The sequence below is a fragment of the Petromyzon marinus genome, chromosome 5 (assembly GCF_048934315.1).
Source record: "Petromyzon marinus isolate PM22_M1 ecotype Great Lakes invasive population chromosome 5, UKy_Petmar_22M1.pri1.0, whole genome shotgun sequence".
Classification (NCBI taxonomy): Eukaryota; Metazoa; Chordata; class Hyperoartia; order Petromyzontiformes; family Petromyzontidae; genus Petromyzon; species Petromyzon marinus.
The window spans coordinates 15,333,375-15,350,594 of NC_133671.1; the positions used below are offsets into that span (position 1 = coordinate 15,333,375).

At 43.2% G+C, this 17,220-nt stretch overlaps 2 protein-coding genes across 11 annotated transcripts in view; one reads left to right on the top strand and one right to left on the bottom strand.

Annotated features, from left to right (window-relative positions):
- The window catches only part of LOC116939120 (ankyrin repeat domain-containing protein 13D-like), a 57,807-nt gene extending 47,379 nt beyond the window's left edge, over positions 1 to 10,428 (bottom strand). Inside the window, exon 1 of one of the 4 annotated variants that reach the window (XM_032947098.2) lies at positions 9,871 to 10,428. In XM_032947098.2, coding sequence (XP_032802989.2) covers positions 9,871 to 9,972 — 102 coding nt within the window. In that variant the 5' untranslated portion in view covers positions 9,973 to 10,428. The remainder of the gene's footprint in view (positions 1 to 9,870) is intronic. The other 3 variants (XM_032947100.2, XM_032947099.2, XM_032947102.2) reach the window with 3 other exon arrangements.
- Positions 10,429 to 10,809: 381 nt separating this feature from the next.
- Positions 10,810 to 17,220, top strand: part of LOC116939121 (ARF GTPase-activating protein GIT2-like) — a 71,141-nt gene continuing 64,730 nt past the window's right edge. For 2 of the 7 annotated variants that reach the window (XM_032947103.2, XM_032947107.2), the window contains exons 1-2: positions 10,810 to 11,095; positions 12,857 to 12,914. In XM_032947103.2, the coding sequence (XP_032802994.2) occupies positions 12,863 to 12,914 (52 nt within the window). In that variant the 5' untranslated portion in view covers positions 10,810 to 11,095; positions 12,857 to 12,862. Of the gene's footprint in view, positions 11,117 to 12,856; positions 12,915 to 17,220 lie in introns of all 7 variants that reach the window. The other 5 variants (XM_032947109.2, XM_032947110.2, XM_032947106.2 and 2 more) reach the window with 4 other exon arrangements.

Consider the following 17,220-nt stretch of genomic DNA (forward strand, 5'->3'; position numbering starts at 1 on the left):
CCAAGATGTCGATAGCACTTTTAAAGCGTCGCGTCGAGGGTTCTAAGTGGCTGAGCATTAATTACAAAGGAGGAAACCCATTAACAACAGCACTTACAGTGCATTAGAATTTAGATTTATGTTGCGTCTAAATGCGGTGGCGTCTCAAGACGCTGCACATAAGTGGGACACGGGCATCTGGGGAAACCGCCAGACTTATACGTCCACTGGACGCGTTTATATTATAGTGATCAGTCATGGGCGGAAGCGCACAGTCTTCAATTGTAACCCTTAGATTTACTGTGGAAAAAGAATAACTGGCCAGCGTATGACTGAAAAATTGAAAGACTCTGTGAAATGTTCACTGCTGTGAAATTCCCTACGAGGATAAGGCTGATCGGGGAAGAGATACAATGCAGGCCAGAGTCTCTCAACTCCAGTCCTTGCTACTCCTCACGGTGCGGAGTTCTGCAATTACCGTGATGATTACCAACCATCCGGTGCATGCAGTGTGTGTGGTGGCTTTTAATATTCATGTGAATTTTTTTAAAATATTGGTGACGGTGAATTACCAGGTCACATGCGGTGGGGTAAATGTGGGTAACTACCACCTCTTCCAAGACACCTAGGCCAGTGTGGAAGAGGAAGCCAGATACCCTCTAGAAGGGCTCTCCATTCATCCATTCAGCTTGTGCATAATCGCCGAGCCGTGCTCTCTAGAGCGTCCTCTAGTGGAGGCCCTTTCACAAAGTGGCATGAGCAAGTAATTGCAGTGCTGCACCTTTACCTATAAAAGGAGTGGTACCGTAATCACGAGGAGGTGGACCGTGGGGGATGGCTCGCAAGGTCTGGAGTTGAAAGACACTACTCTAGACCACGCTGAATGTATTCCAGTGCACGCGATGAGTCCATAACATTTCTGAATGGCTCTCTCATGTAGCAATCACTGTCACTGGTTACCACCAATGTCTAGAATGCGTCTGTCCTGCCTATTGGCATTATTGCTTTTTTTGTCCGTATAGGTAATCGTTATGGTTGCCACCTCTGGAGGTAAAACAAAAATAGGATATGTCATTGGTAGAAGAATATATCACAATAGCAGGTCAGGGGAGAACTCCATGTACATGCATTGTCTTGAACGGTACATTATAATGAAACTTACAAAACCAGGACCTCTTAATATTCCCGGGATGACTTACAGATTGCCCAGGACAGTGAGCTCAAAAACACGGCACAATCCGGGGAAAGCCAGGACAGGTGGCAACTCGAGCAATGGTTAATGAAAATAATTATTAATCTTTGGGATGGTTTCCTGAGTCACTGTGTGCGATCTGTTGTGCATGATGGTCACCCATGCAAGCCCTATTAAGGCTCAACTCTGCTTCGCATCCGAGATCTTGTAATATTGGGTGCATGCTGGGTGATTTGTGATATACTGTACATAGATTTATACGGTACAGTATGGTATAAAATACCCAGCCTTAACCACTCCCACCTGTCCTCCGAACTGTCGCCATAACTACACCACCACTTTTAATAACCCCACTCTTTATTTAAAGCACTATTATTTCATCTACAATTTGTTTTATTGTTGTAAAGTGCCTTGGCTTAAGCCGCTATATAAATCTATATAAGACCCAACCGACCATTACACATGACTTCCATATATTTGCCTTTACTTAAATAAATTTTAAAGGCATAATTTTACAATGTTTGTTTAAAAATCTCAGATTACACAAAATGACCACATAGTACAGTGCAATAAAAACTGATAACTCCTTTTTGGAAACAAAAAAAATCCATAGCAACACAGGTCAATCCGAAAAGGGAGACGCATCATCACAATAATGATGACGGCAGAAAATCGGTAAATCACACGCACCGCACACAGTGAAAATGGAGACCTAATGAAAACAGACAGGGCACTTGCTTGTCCTGTGCGTTCATATTATGACAACAGTGCCTCTAAACGAGCATCGCTTGTGACCAAATCGCCCTTAAAAAAACCACGCCTTCGGCAGCTATCAAAACGCTGTTTGGGAGTTGACCCCGGTGGGTCCTCAGTCGGGTTGGCTTGCCCAGGTATTGCAGACGAGCGAGCCGTTCGAATGTGAGAGAAGAAGACCGTGCTTGAGTCAAGTGCCACCCCACGCCGTGCGCGTGGGGTTGCCTCTGGCTGGTCCTGGTTTTCACGCAGATTAAGCCAAAAACGCTCATTTGAAGTGGGACCTGCAAGAGGCCCTCCAAAGAAAAAAAAAGAAAACACGCCTGGGACTCGATGAGGCTTTCCAGGGCAATTGGAAAAAATCATTTTCATTACGGTACTAAATTAATTACCGATGCAATACTATCAGTTGTAATACATTCACACTTCTTAATGCACAAAAAGATGTAAATGTAAACCACAGAGTAAGAATGATATTGTACATACTGTATAAAGAATTATATTCTAAACAATAAAAATTACTTCACTTCCCATCGTACGTTGTTCAAAGAATGACCGAGCTGTATTTGCACCATCTCGATTTTATTACTTTCTAATATAGTGACCAATTTAGCCTCGCTGTATTATTACACTGCACTTCTCTCCTATCAGACAATGTGGCCAGAGTGCTGGTAACAGCTGTTTCCACATGCCTTCAATCTGACAGGACAGCAGTATTGGGTACACGGTGGCTCGGGACAAGATCGCACAGCTGTGCTTGCTGTCTAAAGATTGCACGCACTCAGCGTAAGACTTGCGTCCTTTAATTTTACTTTCAACAAGGAGTGAGGTATTATCCAGCTTCCGTGTGCGAGAGGCACAGTATAACGCTCCCGCTCGAATTCCTGCCCTGCCATGTATTTATTCACAGGCATATTCGTGGATTGTTAAGACTATTCTGTGAGAGTAAATTCAGAACGTTAGTTATGCTACTGTCTGTTATGAAAGAATGATCACTTGGCAGTACTTTAAACTAGGTCGATACAATAATATACAAATACACGAGCACACACTTGGTCGTGGGAAAGTGAACATGCATCGCATGACTCTCATCCTTATAATCCTCCACATCGTATCGAGGTTTATGTGCCCAAGGTGTTTGCCAACACCTTGCGTGTCATTCTTTAGAATGCTTCTGTTATGTGCTCAATAAAATCGCTCAAGCATCATGCTCTATTATTTCATGCAAGTATAATACAGGAAGTTTAAAAAAATATGGACCTAATTTCAGAGCAGTATATTTCACGATGGCTACATGTTACAATTACACAAAAAGCTACAAACGGTTTAATGAGTTATCAAGTTTTACGAACCATTTTATAAATGCTCTATGTGCCCTCCACCTGCTGTACGGACAACATCGAGACGATAGTTGAATTCGTCCCAAACACCTCTCAAGGTGTCTTCTTCCACTGAAGTCACCGCTGCCGTGATTCTGTTTTTGAGGTCATCCAGATTAGTCGCTAATGGTGGCACAAAAACACCACGGTCTTTTGTGTCACCATGCTCTTAGACATTGGCAGATCAATGTCAAAACGCCGTTGAAACGCACGCTGTACCGCATTTACGGATTCAGTCTCGCTGAACTGCAGAATGCAAAACGCCCCTTGTGTTGCAGGGTCACCGTCTTGCGAATGACTGAGGCTAGGGGCTGTTTGTGCGCTGGGAGAGGCATCTAGCGGTAATCACTTGAAACTCTATGCCCCGCCCTCTCTATGCCCCGCCCTCTCTATGCCCCGCCCTTTCAAGTGGTAAGAGTTTCATTCATGGGCGGTTCGTGGTTGCAGAGATATAGAGATTTCAAATCGGGTCCATCTTTTCAAACACCCTGTACTATGAAAAAATAATCGATGCCTCGGGTTTCCTGGCTGGCTGCTGACTGGCCTCCTCTCCATCACATAATAACTCTGTTGTCAGTGGGTCCAGGCAGTTGCCACCGAAACTAGCTGGGTAACTGGCTAAACGGAATTTGCCGTGTAACAAATTAACATTCAATCGCATTGAAACGGTGGAAGCAGACGTTCAGAAGACGTAAATAGACAGCGACACCGAAGAGGTGGGAGTAACGAATACAGACAGCTCACACGGTCCATTTGAAATTGCCAAAATATTATTTAAATCCTCGAGAACATAAAAAAAAAACCTCAGTATGTAATAATAATTTACATTTTACGGCGCTAATAATGACCTTGGCATTTTAATACGTAAAAAGCAGGCTTCTTTTAGTGCTCCGAATAAAGGCTTATGAGAAGAGTATGAAAATTCCCGCTGTCTCTTATTTTTCATTGCAGAGCAAACAGGTTCTCTGTTAGAATAGAATTCCTCGCTGGATTCCTAGCTGGCTGGCTGGCTTGGGCAGCGGGCAAGTGTACGTTTGCGTGATGACGTCACCGGCATCCCACAGCGTTGAGCCGGATTCGTCAAAGCCTCCCCCCACCCACCACGGCTGTGTATCCCGCGCGAATGCGTGGGCTAGTGCTCGTGCTTTCAGTCGTACAAGAAAGAATTCACCCAAGTAGGCGCGGAATGCATTGCCAACATTTCAACCACGGTGAAAAGCACCTTCCAATTACGAAGATTTAACGATGGATGGTACCTTTGTGGATACCTTGTACCGTATACGAACATGTTCAAATGCATTAATAAAATGGTATGGAACGCAGGGAACACAAACATACAAATTAATTATTCAGGTGGAGATATGAATATGGTTAATGTTCATAAATTGCTGCAGAAATGTGTGTGTATATATAACCTTGGGGTAAGGTCTAACAGGAAAAGTTACTATTAAATACGCATTGCGCCTAAATTGGATTCACGAATTGCTCCTACATGCAAGTGAGGCTTGCAAAATAAATCTGAAAAACAATAAAGCTATCGAGTTAACTAATTTGGCAGCAGACGGGGCGTGCTTGGAATGTTATGCCCATTGGGGCCGGCTGACAACACAAGAATTATAAATTGTTGGGACATATTTCTACCAATTTGAGTGTTTTTTTTTACTGTCCCAGTGGAAACACCACATGTGAGATAGGAAGGTGAGAATGACTTGCGTGAGGCAGGCAGGCAGGCACACTTGGATCCCGTTTTCAAAAGGCAATAATACTGTATTGTGTAGCGACATTCCACACATTCTCATTCATCTTATCTTGTACTTTAATTCCACCAAGGCCCAACACACAGGAGCGTTGTATTCGACATTTTAATATCTCTCAACATCGTCACCCCCTGTGATGTAGAAAATGCCAATTGTTTGAAATGTTGTGATTTTTTTAAAGCTTCCCCTGATTCTCACATTCTGAGGTGCTGTGTGTAGGTGGAGATACGCAACACTTCATAATATTTGGAAGGTTTTATAGACTAAAACAAAACGACACATTTGTATATTTACACTATCTAACCCAAAAAAACATGAATTATGTAAAATATTTATTTTCACCTTTATCTTCCAAATCTACGATGGAAAATGCAAAATGTGACCTTTAAAATAAACGGCATGCTGTCATAAAAACTCAACAAATGCCAATATCTCGATGCTACTCACACTAAAGTGATTACTTTCTTATCCCTCATGCCATAGGGGTCGAGATATTAACTTCCTCCCCTTGTATACAGGAGGGCGTGGTTTTGATGCCGACCCTGATTTTTGTATATTTGGAGATTGCGTGTTCTCCCCGTGGTCGCGTAGATTTTTCTCTGGGTTCCTCCGGTTTTTCCCTCCACATTTAGAAACATGCGTTTAGAGTATTTGGCTATGATAAATTTCCACATGGTAAACAACTTCGTTGAGCGATCATTTGTGGCCAGGTCACTTCTGAAAAAGATCTATGTAGCTCAGTGGGCCTTGCCTGGTAATATAAAAATTGTTTTTAAAAAATGTTTAGACATTTCAATTGTTATAATAATATTTGCTTTATATGTAATTATTATAGTACTTTTAACCTGGAAAATTTAGATATTGCATTACCTTTTACGAGGAAGTGTAACGATTCGCGAGATGCTACATGGATTTTGAGAGATGGTGCCTTCAGGAAGGTCTTCATTCAACAGTAGATTGACCCTGGCTGCTGCTGCTGATGATGATAAAACGAATTACCCCTCCCGTCACAGAAATTCAATGCATTGTGATTCATCGTTGTGATTCAATTAAAAAAGCGACTCAATTTTCTTTGTATCGTTCGTGCCATGTAATTTGTATTGTCTCTCATACTGGTAGGAAACGTAGTGGACTGGAGGCACAGCCGGGATGAATTCACAGGAGGCAGGAGATTAATTGTGTATGTCTGTGGATGTCTGTCCACGTGTATCCGGACACCCGGATATATAACAAATGTGCTCCTAGTGGGCATTACTGGTAGGAAAAAATTCCTACCAGCCCCCTCCGCAGGAATGTGTTTTGTACTGTCTCTCATGTGCATGTAATATATACCCTGTCTTTCCAGGAGAAGGCAGTACAGCAAGTGGACTAATCACCATCTATTCCCACCTGTATGGAGATTTAGTGTTGTCCACTTGCATGCATGGGGTTTCTCTGGGTGCTCTGGTTTCCTCCCACTTATTATTATACACGCTCATTAACTGTCTGAAAACATCTTAAAATAACAACCAAATGAAGGACTCTCCCGAAAAAAGTTATGTAACTCAGTGTGGCTTTCGTGGATAGTAAATTATTATCACAAATATACACAGCATTTCTGTAATTAAATACTATATTTTCAAGGACAATGCATAACACTGTGTTGTGGTATGGTGGATGTTATCACATGTTTTCCAGTGATTCACGGATAGTATCATAAAACGGTTACAGGGAATTGTAAAAGCGCTGATCACTGAAAGATGAATGCTGGTGCTTGGAAATCATTTATGTATTGTATCTCAAAATCAACAGAAGCGTCCCTAAAGTCACGGCTGATGATGAGGAAATTATTCCATCAACAATCTGTGATCAATCTGCCGCTGAATGAAAGCCTCTCGAAGCTGTTGCCATCCTTCCACGTCAAACGATGCCTCAATCCATCTCCTGAACGCGAGCTGATTTCACCTTCAGTGTATTGCCCCAAGTGGTTGCCATTCCATCGGTAGCCTCAACCTATTATCCATATGTATCGTATTTGGAAAGTAAATTAAATATTTATATTGGTTTATTTAATAAGTTCATAACGTCAAGTGGTGTATGTAAAGACCGTCTTTTTTAATATCTATATTTTACCATGGTTTTGTTTTAAATTACTGGACATCATTTGAACAATAAAAAATATGATTTTAGCTTTTTTTTAAATCTCAATTGAAACAATGAGATACATTTTTAACCAAGCCAAAGGCTATTTTATTTAATAAGATAATTTCTACAAAAACGCCATAGCGCACACTGTACTGCCGAATGACTTAATATAAACTAAGCGTGTATTTCCACCCCACAATCGTCACTGAAAGTACAGTACTTTCGACCAAACGAGAAGGACAAGCCACATTAAAACTTGCAATTTGCATAAAGAGCTCAGAGGGTGTGGATAAGCTAACAATTCAATCGCTCGCAGTAGTAAATCCATAAAATTTGCTGAGTTCTGAGTTATAGTGCACATACACATATCCGATTCCTTTAGTTTATGGTATCTTTTTCACCAAATTAGATATGAAGTGAGCAATCTCATTGCCATTCAAATCTGTAAATGACAAGAAAAACCCAACATAAAATGCAAATTGCCATTTACAGATTTGAATATTGTTGGCACGAGTCAAGTTAATGGGCCTCATGCTACTAAAGTGGGAACTTCACATATATGGCTCCCAATGGCAGACAGCATAATTCAGTGCTTGACAACTCTACTGTACCGACAAGTCCTAACAAGGACGGAACCTATCTAAAGGTGTATATCTCTGTATGTCTTTGATGGTGACCTAAGGCAGGAGGAAACAATCCAATTCTTCAGAAACTGCTAAAAGCGTATTTGCATAATGCAAAAAGGCTGAGTGCTTTTTATACGTGTTTGTGTGTTGTGTGAAATCTCACAGCGATCATGGCCTGGCTTGTACAGACCTTCAGTAGGTTCCCTGTCCTTTTTACACTGTGATGGTACATCATGCATCTGCCTGCTCACAAGGCCAGTCCACTTTGTTCACAAGTGGAACTGCCACATTCTTTCAGGACATTTCAGGCTGACCTGGCACGCTCCATGTTAGATTCCATCATCAAAACAAGGTTTTTCTTTCGCCTTTTAATTCCACCCCTCAAATGTATCCCGATTGTGCTGAATTCAGATCTCTCGCACAGCAGAGTTGGAGAATGGCCCACAGAAGCAGATATTACAGAGTTACTTCTGAGATCCATGCACGTGACCTCTGGCGTACACAATAGAGATCAGCACTTTCCCACTCATTCTGCAATGTTCATTGCATGACAATACATTAAAACCAATATTTGTAATTATCATAGCTGGAATTTAACCAGATAAAGTGCAGAGCAAGATTTTATTTTACATTAGCACACAATCTCATACTTGTCCATAATTAGACTTACAGATGCACGTTTAACTCAGTAAATCAAAACTATTTGTCAAATGCTGCGCAATGTCACTTAAAACTGGGTGTTCAATATAGTTAAATTCAAGAAACTATAACTCAAAGCATAGCTCCCACCACGACATGTATATGTAACTCTGAACATTATGCATCATCTCGTGTTCTGGAAAAATAGTTAATCTTCAAAAGGTGAGGAAAGGAGTGAGAATAATGTTTTATTTATAGTTTACTCATGATGTTAACACCAGCCATCTGTACTTGCAACCCACGGTTACGTTACATTGACCATATGGGTTCTATTCTCTTAGATGAGATGGAGCAGGGGCACAATGGTTAGCGCACGGCGCTATGAACTGTTACCCGAGTTCAATTCCCGTTCACGGCCAACATCAGTGGCAAGTGGTATCTGCTAAACCGGTCCTCCCGGCTCATCACAACGCTCCACTTCACTTGACCAGCGTGGTGAAGTATGATCAGAGAGGACCGAGAGAGCACCGCGAGGCCTTGATACAGCAGTGGATGGACAAAGGACTGTCATTTTTCTTTGAAATATATATTAAATATCCAGTATTGCAGACGTACATCGCTTTACAATGACAAAGAGGAAAACGGAACGCATACCGATGTGACAGCTTTGTACACACCCAGAGAGGATCGTAATGAACAAGAATGTGAAGGGCGAAATTTAAACAAAACAATTGAAACTGCAGTGTAGTAATGCGTAGCGAATTGATGTCAACGTTTTATTAAGCATTTAATTCGAAAACCGCTGAGCATGTTTAACACGACTCATGCACCGACGACAAATGCTGCTTGCTCCATTTCAGAAACCCAAAACCCTGGGAAATCACACACCTTTTAAATGTATTTACTACGGGTGCAATATGCATTACAGCATGCCATAACGGGTAACGCAATACGAATCCATGTTTCATTGATATTCTTGTCAGAAATATGTTACGCTTTAATCAGCGGTTTATTTATTTTTTATCACGAATGTAAATTAAACTAACAATACGCCGGTTATGCATCAAAGTTCTACATTGTACAAAACACGTCTGGAAACATTCAATTAGCTCAACCCCCATAGCGTGCTAAAACAAAATGAGTAACTGTGCGTGTTATTACACATATGCTTCGCAAGCACAGACACGCGTGCCGACAATTCACCCTCGTAAAACTGAACTCCAAAAAAGTACCGTTGCCCTGACGTTAATCGAAACCCATTATCACCATCACTCCCAAATCAAGCCGAATGATTTGAGTTGCCCAGCTGATAGGGGACCACGGAGTGGCAGCGTGCGTTGATGGCAGTGCAACCGGACGGCAGCACGAGAGCGCGGCGGCTGTCACCAAAGATCGCGATGCAACGATCCCGTGTGGATTACCCGACTGCTGTTCAGCTCCGTCTCCAGCGCGGACGTCCTGTTGTCCCACACCAAACGGTGCAGCCGGCAGCTTTCGGCAGACGCTCGGAGCGGGGATGACATCCTCCTGCGCGGGCTCTCATAGCCCCCGAGCGAGCACCAGCCCCGCGGAGCGCCGCCGCGTTCCAATATGCATGGCCAAGGCAGTGTCTGTCAAACCCACAGCCCTATGTATGGAGAGGTGAGTTTTATTGTTTATTTTATTGTCTTTTTTTTTACCAACCACCACCCCTGCCCCCCCCCCATGCGAGAACCCACCCCTCGGGGCCGGTCGCCCCTCCCTGTGTAACGCGTGTCAAAGGTAGGGCGCTATCCCAGGCGTAGCCCGAGGAGGGAGCCTCCACGCCGCTCGTCCGCCTGCTGTCACCACCACCACCATCGTCGCACGTGGGCGGCGGAGCACGGCGTGGTCGCTTTCCCGCGCCGGGCGCGACCAACGGCACGCAGATCGTGGGTGGTGGGAGGCGACACCGCGCTAAGGATTTTGCTCTCGTCACTGGGGATTAGTAACTACAACCTCACCCGATCCCCCCCCGTCGTTATCAACCAGCTTGGTAGCGTCCAAGATGCGTAGGGCGTGGCCCTGCCAGCCGGCTATTTGATTGACAGGAACACACCGCCGCGTGCGCCCCTCCCCTCCCCAACCATTCACACCGCCCCGTATCCACATTACGTACAGCGCTTAAGTGCCAGGCTTCCACTTCGTCAGAGCATAGACGAGGCGGGGCTCGGAGTTGCCGCGAGCCAATCTCCCCCCCACCTCTCCCCGCCGCCCCACCCACCCGTTGTTCCGCGACCAATGGGAAGGCTCGAGCGATGCGTATGCGTGGTGCGAAATGTAAACGTGGGGCGGAGAGACATGTCCTTATTTGGAGTGTGGGCCACGGCCTCCCCCCCACTCTGTGGGTTGGCTGCACTCTGCTCAGCTGCTGCGTCTGCTCTCACTGCCCGAGCTGCCGCTGCTGCTGCTGCTGTTGCTTAACGGGGGGAGTGGGGGGGGGTGCGCAACTCCGAGCAACTTTAATCGCTCGCTTGCTTAAACTACGTAGCAGTAACTTTGTAAGAGCGCCACCGGCCAATGAGTTGGGCAGGACGAGCTACAGCACCTGCAGTGATTTTTTTTATTTTGTTTGTGCGCAACAAGCGGGCGTAGTCTTTGTGTTCGCGATAACTGCGGTTGTAAGTGGTAGGTGAGCGACGTGTGAGTGTAAGTGTGAGTGTAAGTGTGTGTGTATTTCTGCTGTTGTGTGAGTTATGCGTGGTTGTAGTTCGCGTTGTTAAGTGTGTATTGTGATCGTGCGTTCTGAGGGTTCATTATCGAGAATGTGCTGTTGGCGAGTTTTGAGTATCGACCGTAATGAAAGTGTAAAGTTTGTATGTTGAGCGTGCATTGTGCGTGTTAGCAGTGTAGTGGCCGTGTGTGTGGTGTGTTGTGAATGGTTATGTTATGAGTTTGTGTATTGTCATAGTCGGTTAAGTGTAAAGTGAGCGTGTGGTGAGTGCATTGTAAATGAGTGTATTGTAAGAGTGTGTATTTTGAGTGTGTTGTGAGTGCATTGTAAATGAGTGTATTGTAAGAGTGTGTATTTTGAGTGTGTTGTGAGTGCATTGTAAATGAGTGTATTGTAAGTGTGTATTTTGAGTGTTGTGAGTGTATTGTAAATTAGTGTATTGTAAGAGTGTATTTTGAGTCTGTTGTGAGTGTATTGTAAATGAGTGTATTGTAAGTGTGCATTTTGAGTGTGTGGTGAGTGCATTGTAAATGAGTATTGTAAGAGTGTATTTTAAGTGTGTTGTGAATGTATTGTAAATGAGTGTATTGTAAGAGTGTGTATTTTGAGTGTGTTGTGAGTGCATTGTAAATGAGTGTATTGTAAGAGTGTGTATTTTGAGTGTGTTGTGACTGCATTGTAAATGATTGTATTGTAAGAGTGTGTATTTTGAGTGTGTTGTGACTGCATTGTAAATGATTGTATTGTAAGAGTGTGTATTTTGAGTGTGTTGTGACTGCATTGTAAATGATTGTATTGTAAGAGTGTATTTTGAGTGTGTTGTGAGTGCATTGTAAATGAGTGTATTGTAAGAGTGTATTTTGAGTGTGTTGTGAATGTATTGTAAATGAGTGTATTGTAAGTGTGTATTTTGAGTGTGTTGTGAGTGCATTGTAAATGAGTGTATTGTAAGTGTATATTTTGAGTGTGTTGTGAGTGTATTGTAAGAGTGTGTTGTGAGTGTATTGTAAGAGTGTATATTTTGAGTGCGTTGTGTGTTGTGAGTGTATTGTAAATGAGTGTATTGTAAGAGTGTATATTTTGAGTGTGTTGTGAGTGTATTGTAAGAGTGTGTTGTGAGTGTATTGTTTTTGAGTGTATTGTAAGAGTATGTATTTTGAGTGTGTTGTGAGTGTATTGTAAGAGTGTATATTTTGAGTGTGTTGTGAGTGTATTGTAAATGAGTGTATTGTAAGAGTGTATTTTGAGTGTCTTGGTGTGAGTATTTCACTTGTGAACGAGTGCAGATTGAGTATTGTGAATGTTTATTTTTAATGCGTAGTCATTATTAGGAATGTGCATATTGTGAGCGTATGAGGAATGTGTTTATTGTAATTGTCTGATGAGTTTGTTGTTAACGTGTGTTGTGTGTACAGCGTTTATGATACATTTATGTGTCAGTGTCAAGTGTGTGTGTGGTGAATTTATTGTGAATGTGTGCGCTGTGAGTGTAGTGATTGTATTGTGAATGTGCAATGTATCGTGATGAATGCATGGTGAGTGTATTGTGTGTGCGGTGTGTAGTGAACGTAGTGTGAATGTATGTATTGTGAGTGAGTGCGTTGTGAATGTGTGTGTGTGTGTATTGTGAGTGCGTTGTGAATGTGTGTCGTCTCTCTGTGCGCGCGCGCGTGTGTGTGTGTGTGTTTGTGCCCTTTGGACCACGATACCCGAAGCTTTCAATGTCACGAAAGTTGCGGGCTCCTGACGTGTGCGCAGACTGCAGCGCAGGCGGTAAGAATCACACGCCACCTCGTTCTGTGTCTCTGTCTCTCTGTCTGTGTCTCTCTGTCTGTGTCTCTGTCTCTCTGTCTGTGTCTCTCTGTGTGTATGTGTGGCCCACATTGGCCTCGTCTCTCTCAGTGGCCAGGCACACGCACACACAGCACCGGGAGCAGTATACATCCGTCAGAAGTTGCGCTGACAAACGGCCCTGTGCGAACCTTTGTTCAATTTTTCCACTCCTTCCCTCCCAATGCCGCAGTTGTTGTGCGCGTGTCATCACGGCAGCGGGGGTCGACTTTCGGCCTCAAACCAGAGTAGGTGGCCTTAACATCGCCGCTTAAGAGAGACAAAGGCGGCCGGGCGTGGGTGCTGGCCACCCACATTCGTGTGCCGTGCCGGGCCTGAATGGGTTCCTTCGCTGACGGCACTTGACCCAACATTCTACACAAGCTGTCGACCCATACGGTCTACCCCGTTATTCTTGTGCAGTACGGGGAAATTGAGTATTTCAATGTCCATACGGCGTACAGCCCTTTCAAAAAGGGCAATAAAAAATGCGTTGCCTTATTTGTTTGTGTTTCTCCATTGTGATGGGACTTTTGAAAGGATTAACGTTGAGATGTATAAGTAGGGGGCACGGGGTGACCAATAAGGTCTGAATTGGTCTGTAATAAGGTAGAGGTAGGGCACTGATAAGGGGTTGACAGGAGTCTGTGAAGGCTACACGGTGGATATTTGTCTTGTTCATGAAAGTTGCTTCTTCCATGGATTCTTCTGCTCTTCTGTGACATTGCCCCGTTTCCAAAAAGCATAACAACTTCGCATCGTTTTGAATTATCTTCGCACAAACTGTACCTTTGAGGATATATAATAACATACTATATATGTACTGATGGCTTTTGTCGTGAACGAATGCGGTAGAAAGGAAAAAAATGTTTTCAAATTTACAATGTATACGTAAATACAATGCGTGTACATTATATGTGCAATAGGTTAGCTTTCATAAAGGAGAACTATTGCATGTGTCAGATTATGTATTTTGCCGGTGTACATGATAAATATCATTCATAATAAAGGTTTTTGGGTTAGATCGTGTTATTTTATAAATGTGTCGTAACCCTCCACCACCCGACACGGCCAATCAGCAAAAAAGTGTCACTTTGACAAAAGACAAATAGTTCTACTACTTTAGCCCACCGGTGTGTTGAAGAGTGAATCCACAACATTTACAGTTTGAGTACGACGTTTCGCTGGTAATTACATCCAGCATCATCGGGCAATTCGCCAGAATGGTAAAGCCCTCACTTGCTCCCGGGCTTGTCCGGTGGTGGAGGGTTACGACACATTTATAAAATAACGCGATCTAACCCAAAAACCTTTATTATGAATGATATTGGTCGCGAAAGCCTACGTGTTAAATGATAAATATCAGAAATATCCGACATCAGCATTGTATGACGGTGTGTCTTGTATTTAAAACCCCAAAAAACTATGATACACTGATCCTTTATTAAGATGTTGAATGTCAGTTTGGTTAATGATGGTAAATCCGTATGGGCGAACCACTGTGCATAACAGGTGCTATAGGCTGTGGGATAGTGTAGCAAAAATAAATTGTTGCACTGCACTTGAATGCTCCTAGTATTGAACTAAACCCAAACGAACCAACGGGGTGAAGTATGGTCAAAACTACCAGTACCGCGTGTGGAGGGAGTTTGCATCATCCAGCAGTGGAATGATGAAGTGGATCGTGTCTAAAGTAGAAAGTGCGACCTGCCTGCAATGACATAGTTCAGAAACACGGTTCGTAAAGAACAACAACATTGAGAAGAGGAAAAATCTGTAAAGTGCTCAATAAAGCATGGAGCGATGGGTGCGTGGAATCACCCTGAAACAGGAAGAGGAACACGTGTTAGAGAACATACGCAGGTTAATGGCAGTTAAGTTAAACTACCGTACAGTTTAAGGAAAAGTGCGTTTGGGAAAGATTAGCACGGGTGGCTACGTACGGTGGGAAAGAAGTTCAACATACATACAAGGACACATTGCTTGAAGGGATGATGGCCCAATATTAAAAAAATAGTGACGCAGTAGCAGCCAAGGAATGGAAGAACCCGTCCCAGACAGCAGTATATGTATGTCGAACTTCTTTCGCACCGTACGTAGCCAATCGTGTTAATCCGAGGTGTGGATACGCGTGCACAAAGGAGATGTGTGCATGAGCTAACATGGATCGATGGTTAAAGAAGTTTGATGGATCATGGCTTTTGTTGATACTTTTCATAGCATGTTGCATGTGTACCATGTGTACTGTGCGTTTTTTGTATTGGTGAATATGTCCACAATGCAGATTATCCAACAAAGGACAATTTCCTTTGTTGAGAAAATCCTCACCCGTCTCCAGAGTTTGCATAGAGTTTGTGCGGCCAATTCCCAAGCGAGTATTTCCCATGCGGGAGGAAACCGGAGTATCCGGGAACAATCTAGATGTACAAGGGGATATCGCCACAACTCCACACAGATGGATTCAATAATCCATTGCTGTACCGCCAAATCCTGGTCAGCTCACAGCTTTTTCTCCCATGATGAAACTCACCAGGCTCCACCCAGCTAAGCCATTGAGACTTCATCAGCTCAAGTGCATTCAGGGAATTTCTTTTCCCACATGGATGTTAGGTCGCCTACAAAACCCAGAGAAAAAACACACGTGCGTGAGGTGATGACGTTCAATATCCGCACACAAAGGTCAGAGTCATTTTCTGTACGGTAGTCTCTAGGTTAACGTTTTTAATCCGTTCCACGAAAACTACTGTTAACCAAAATAACTATTAATCGAATTGCATGTTAAACGCATTAATCAGTTACAAGGCGTTTGGAACTTGACATGTTTCAGCCCAAATACGAGCGCTCGGATTGCCCGAAATTGGCGCCCGCGTGCATAATGTACACATAGCGTTAATCAAAATGTAAACATTAGTCGAAACCATGGGGTCCTATGGGAGGCGAAACGTTAACCGAAAACCCGTTAATCGATGTCACTGTTAACCGAAGGACTACTGTACTGTCCTCCCATGGCCACCAGGTATAGGGTATCACATGTGAATGTCTGTGTGAGCCACAAACTCTGCATGCAAAGCTGTGGATCACAGGCAGGAGCCAACTTGCCATGAACACATGTAATCCGGTCAAATTAAGCTGAGGTCTTTCATCTGTGTTCTACTTCCTCTTATCTGTGTAACTGTGGACACAAAATACTTTTACAGCGATATAAATGTCCCTTTGAACCCAGAAACCTGACATTGGTTCCCATCCATTGCTGACACGAGTGTGAGTGATGATATCTGAACTGGTCCTTGTTCCTCTTCAACCAACACTGACCAGCATGCTAAAGTACGGTCAGATAGCTCTCCCATGACCGGCTCAGCCATGGGAAGGCCTTCATCTATGTAGTGGATGGACATGGATATATATTGTTATTTTATTAAATGCCCCTATTTACATTTCCTTGGGTACAAATCTGGATTTTCCTTTTTACATCACTATTTTGTAGTAAAAAAAAGATTAAGCCATACAATGGCATTTAATTGCTTATTTTTTTGGGAAGTCTATATAAAGTGTCACCGGGGCAGAGATCGTGCACTTAAAGACAGTCTTGTTCATTGTCTTTGTTATTATGCTTTGTTAAATGACCCTCTGCATTATCTTGCTTCCATTGCCTTTGTTAATGGTGTGGGCAAATGCCACTCGCTGCAGTAAATTGACCATCATTGTTGTGGAATGAGAACTCGTTTGCTGTAATGCAGTAATGTCTGGCATTGTTGAGTAAATCTCGCTGTGGCAGGGTTGTAACCTTTTCTCGTTATTAATGATGTATAAAGAAGCATGCTGTGGAGATTTGTGTTGCACAGTTTAAATTGGCTCCATAAATGCAATATAGGATGTGGCAGCAGTAGCCTGCGTCTCATTTGTGATGCACGTAAATATCCTGTATAAATATCTCCCTTATTGTTAGCAATGGTGGATAATGATCAGGTTTAGATAATTGTCAGCGGAGTCACTATCGTTTGCTTGAAGGGACGCGTATTCATTTCTGCAGGCTTGTGCCAGCGAATGCGAAGTCTACGTGGCGTTTAATGGAAAATTCCTGCAGGACTTGAAAATTTAAATAACAATGTAATTGAAACGCTGAGTTTCCAACAATGACGAGAAATAGTGCAGCGTTACTGGAATAGAAACTTTATCGGCAGGTCACGTGCAGTGGGGTTAAGTGTGGGCACTTCCTGCCTCTTCCAAGGCGTCTGGCCAATGGACAAGG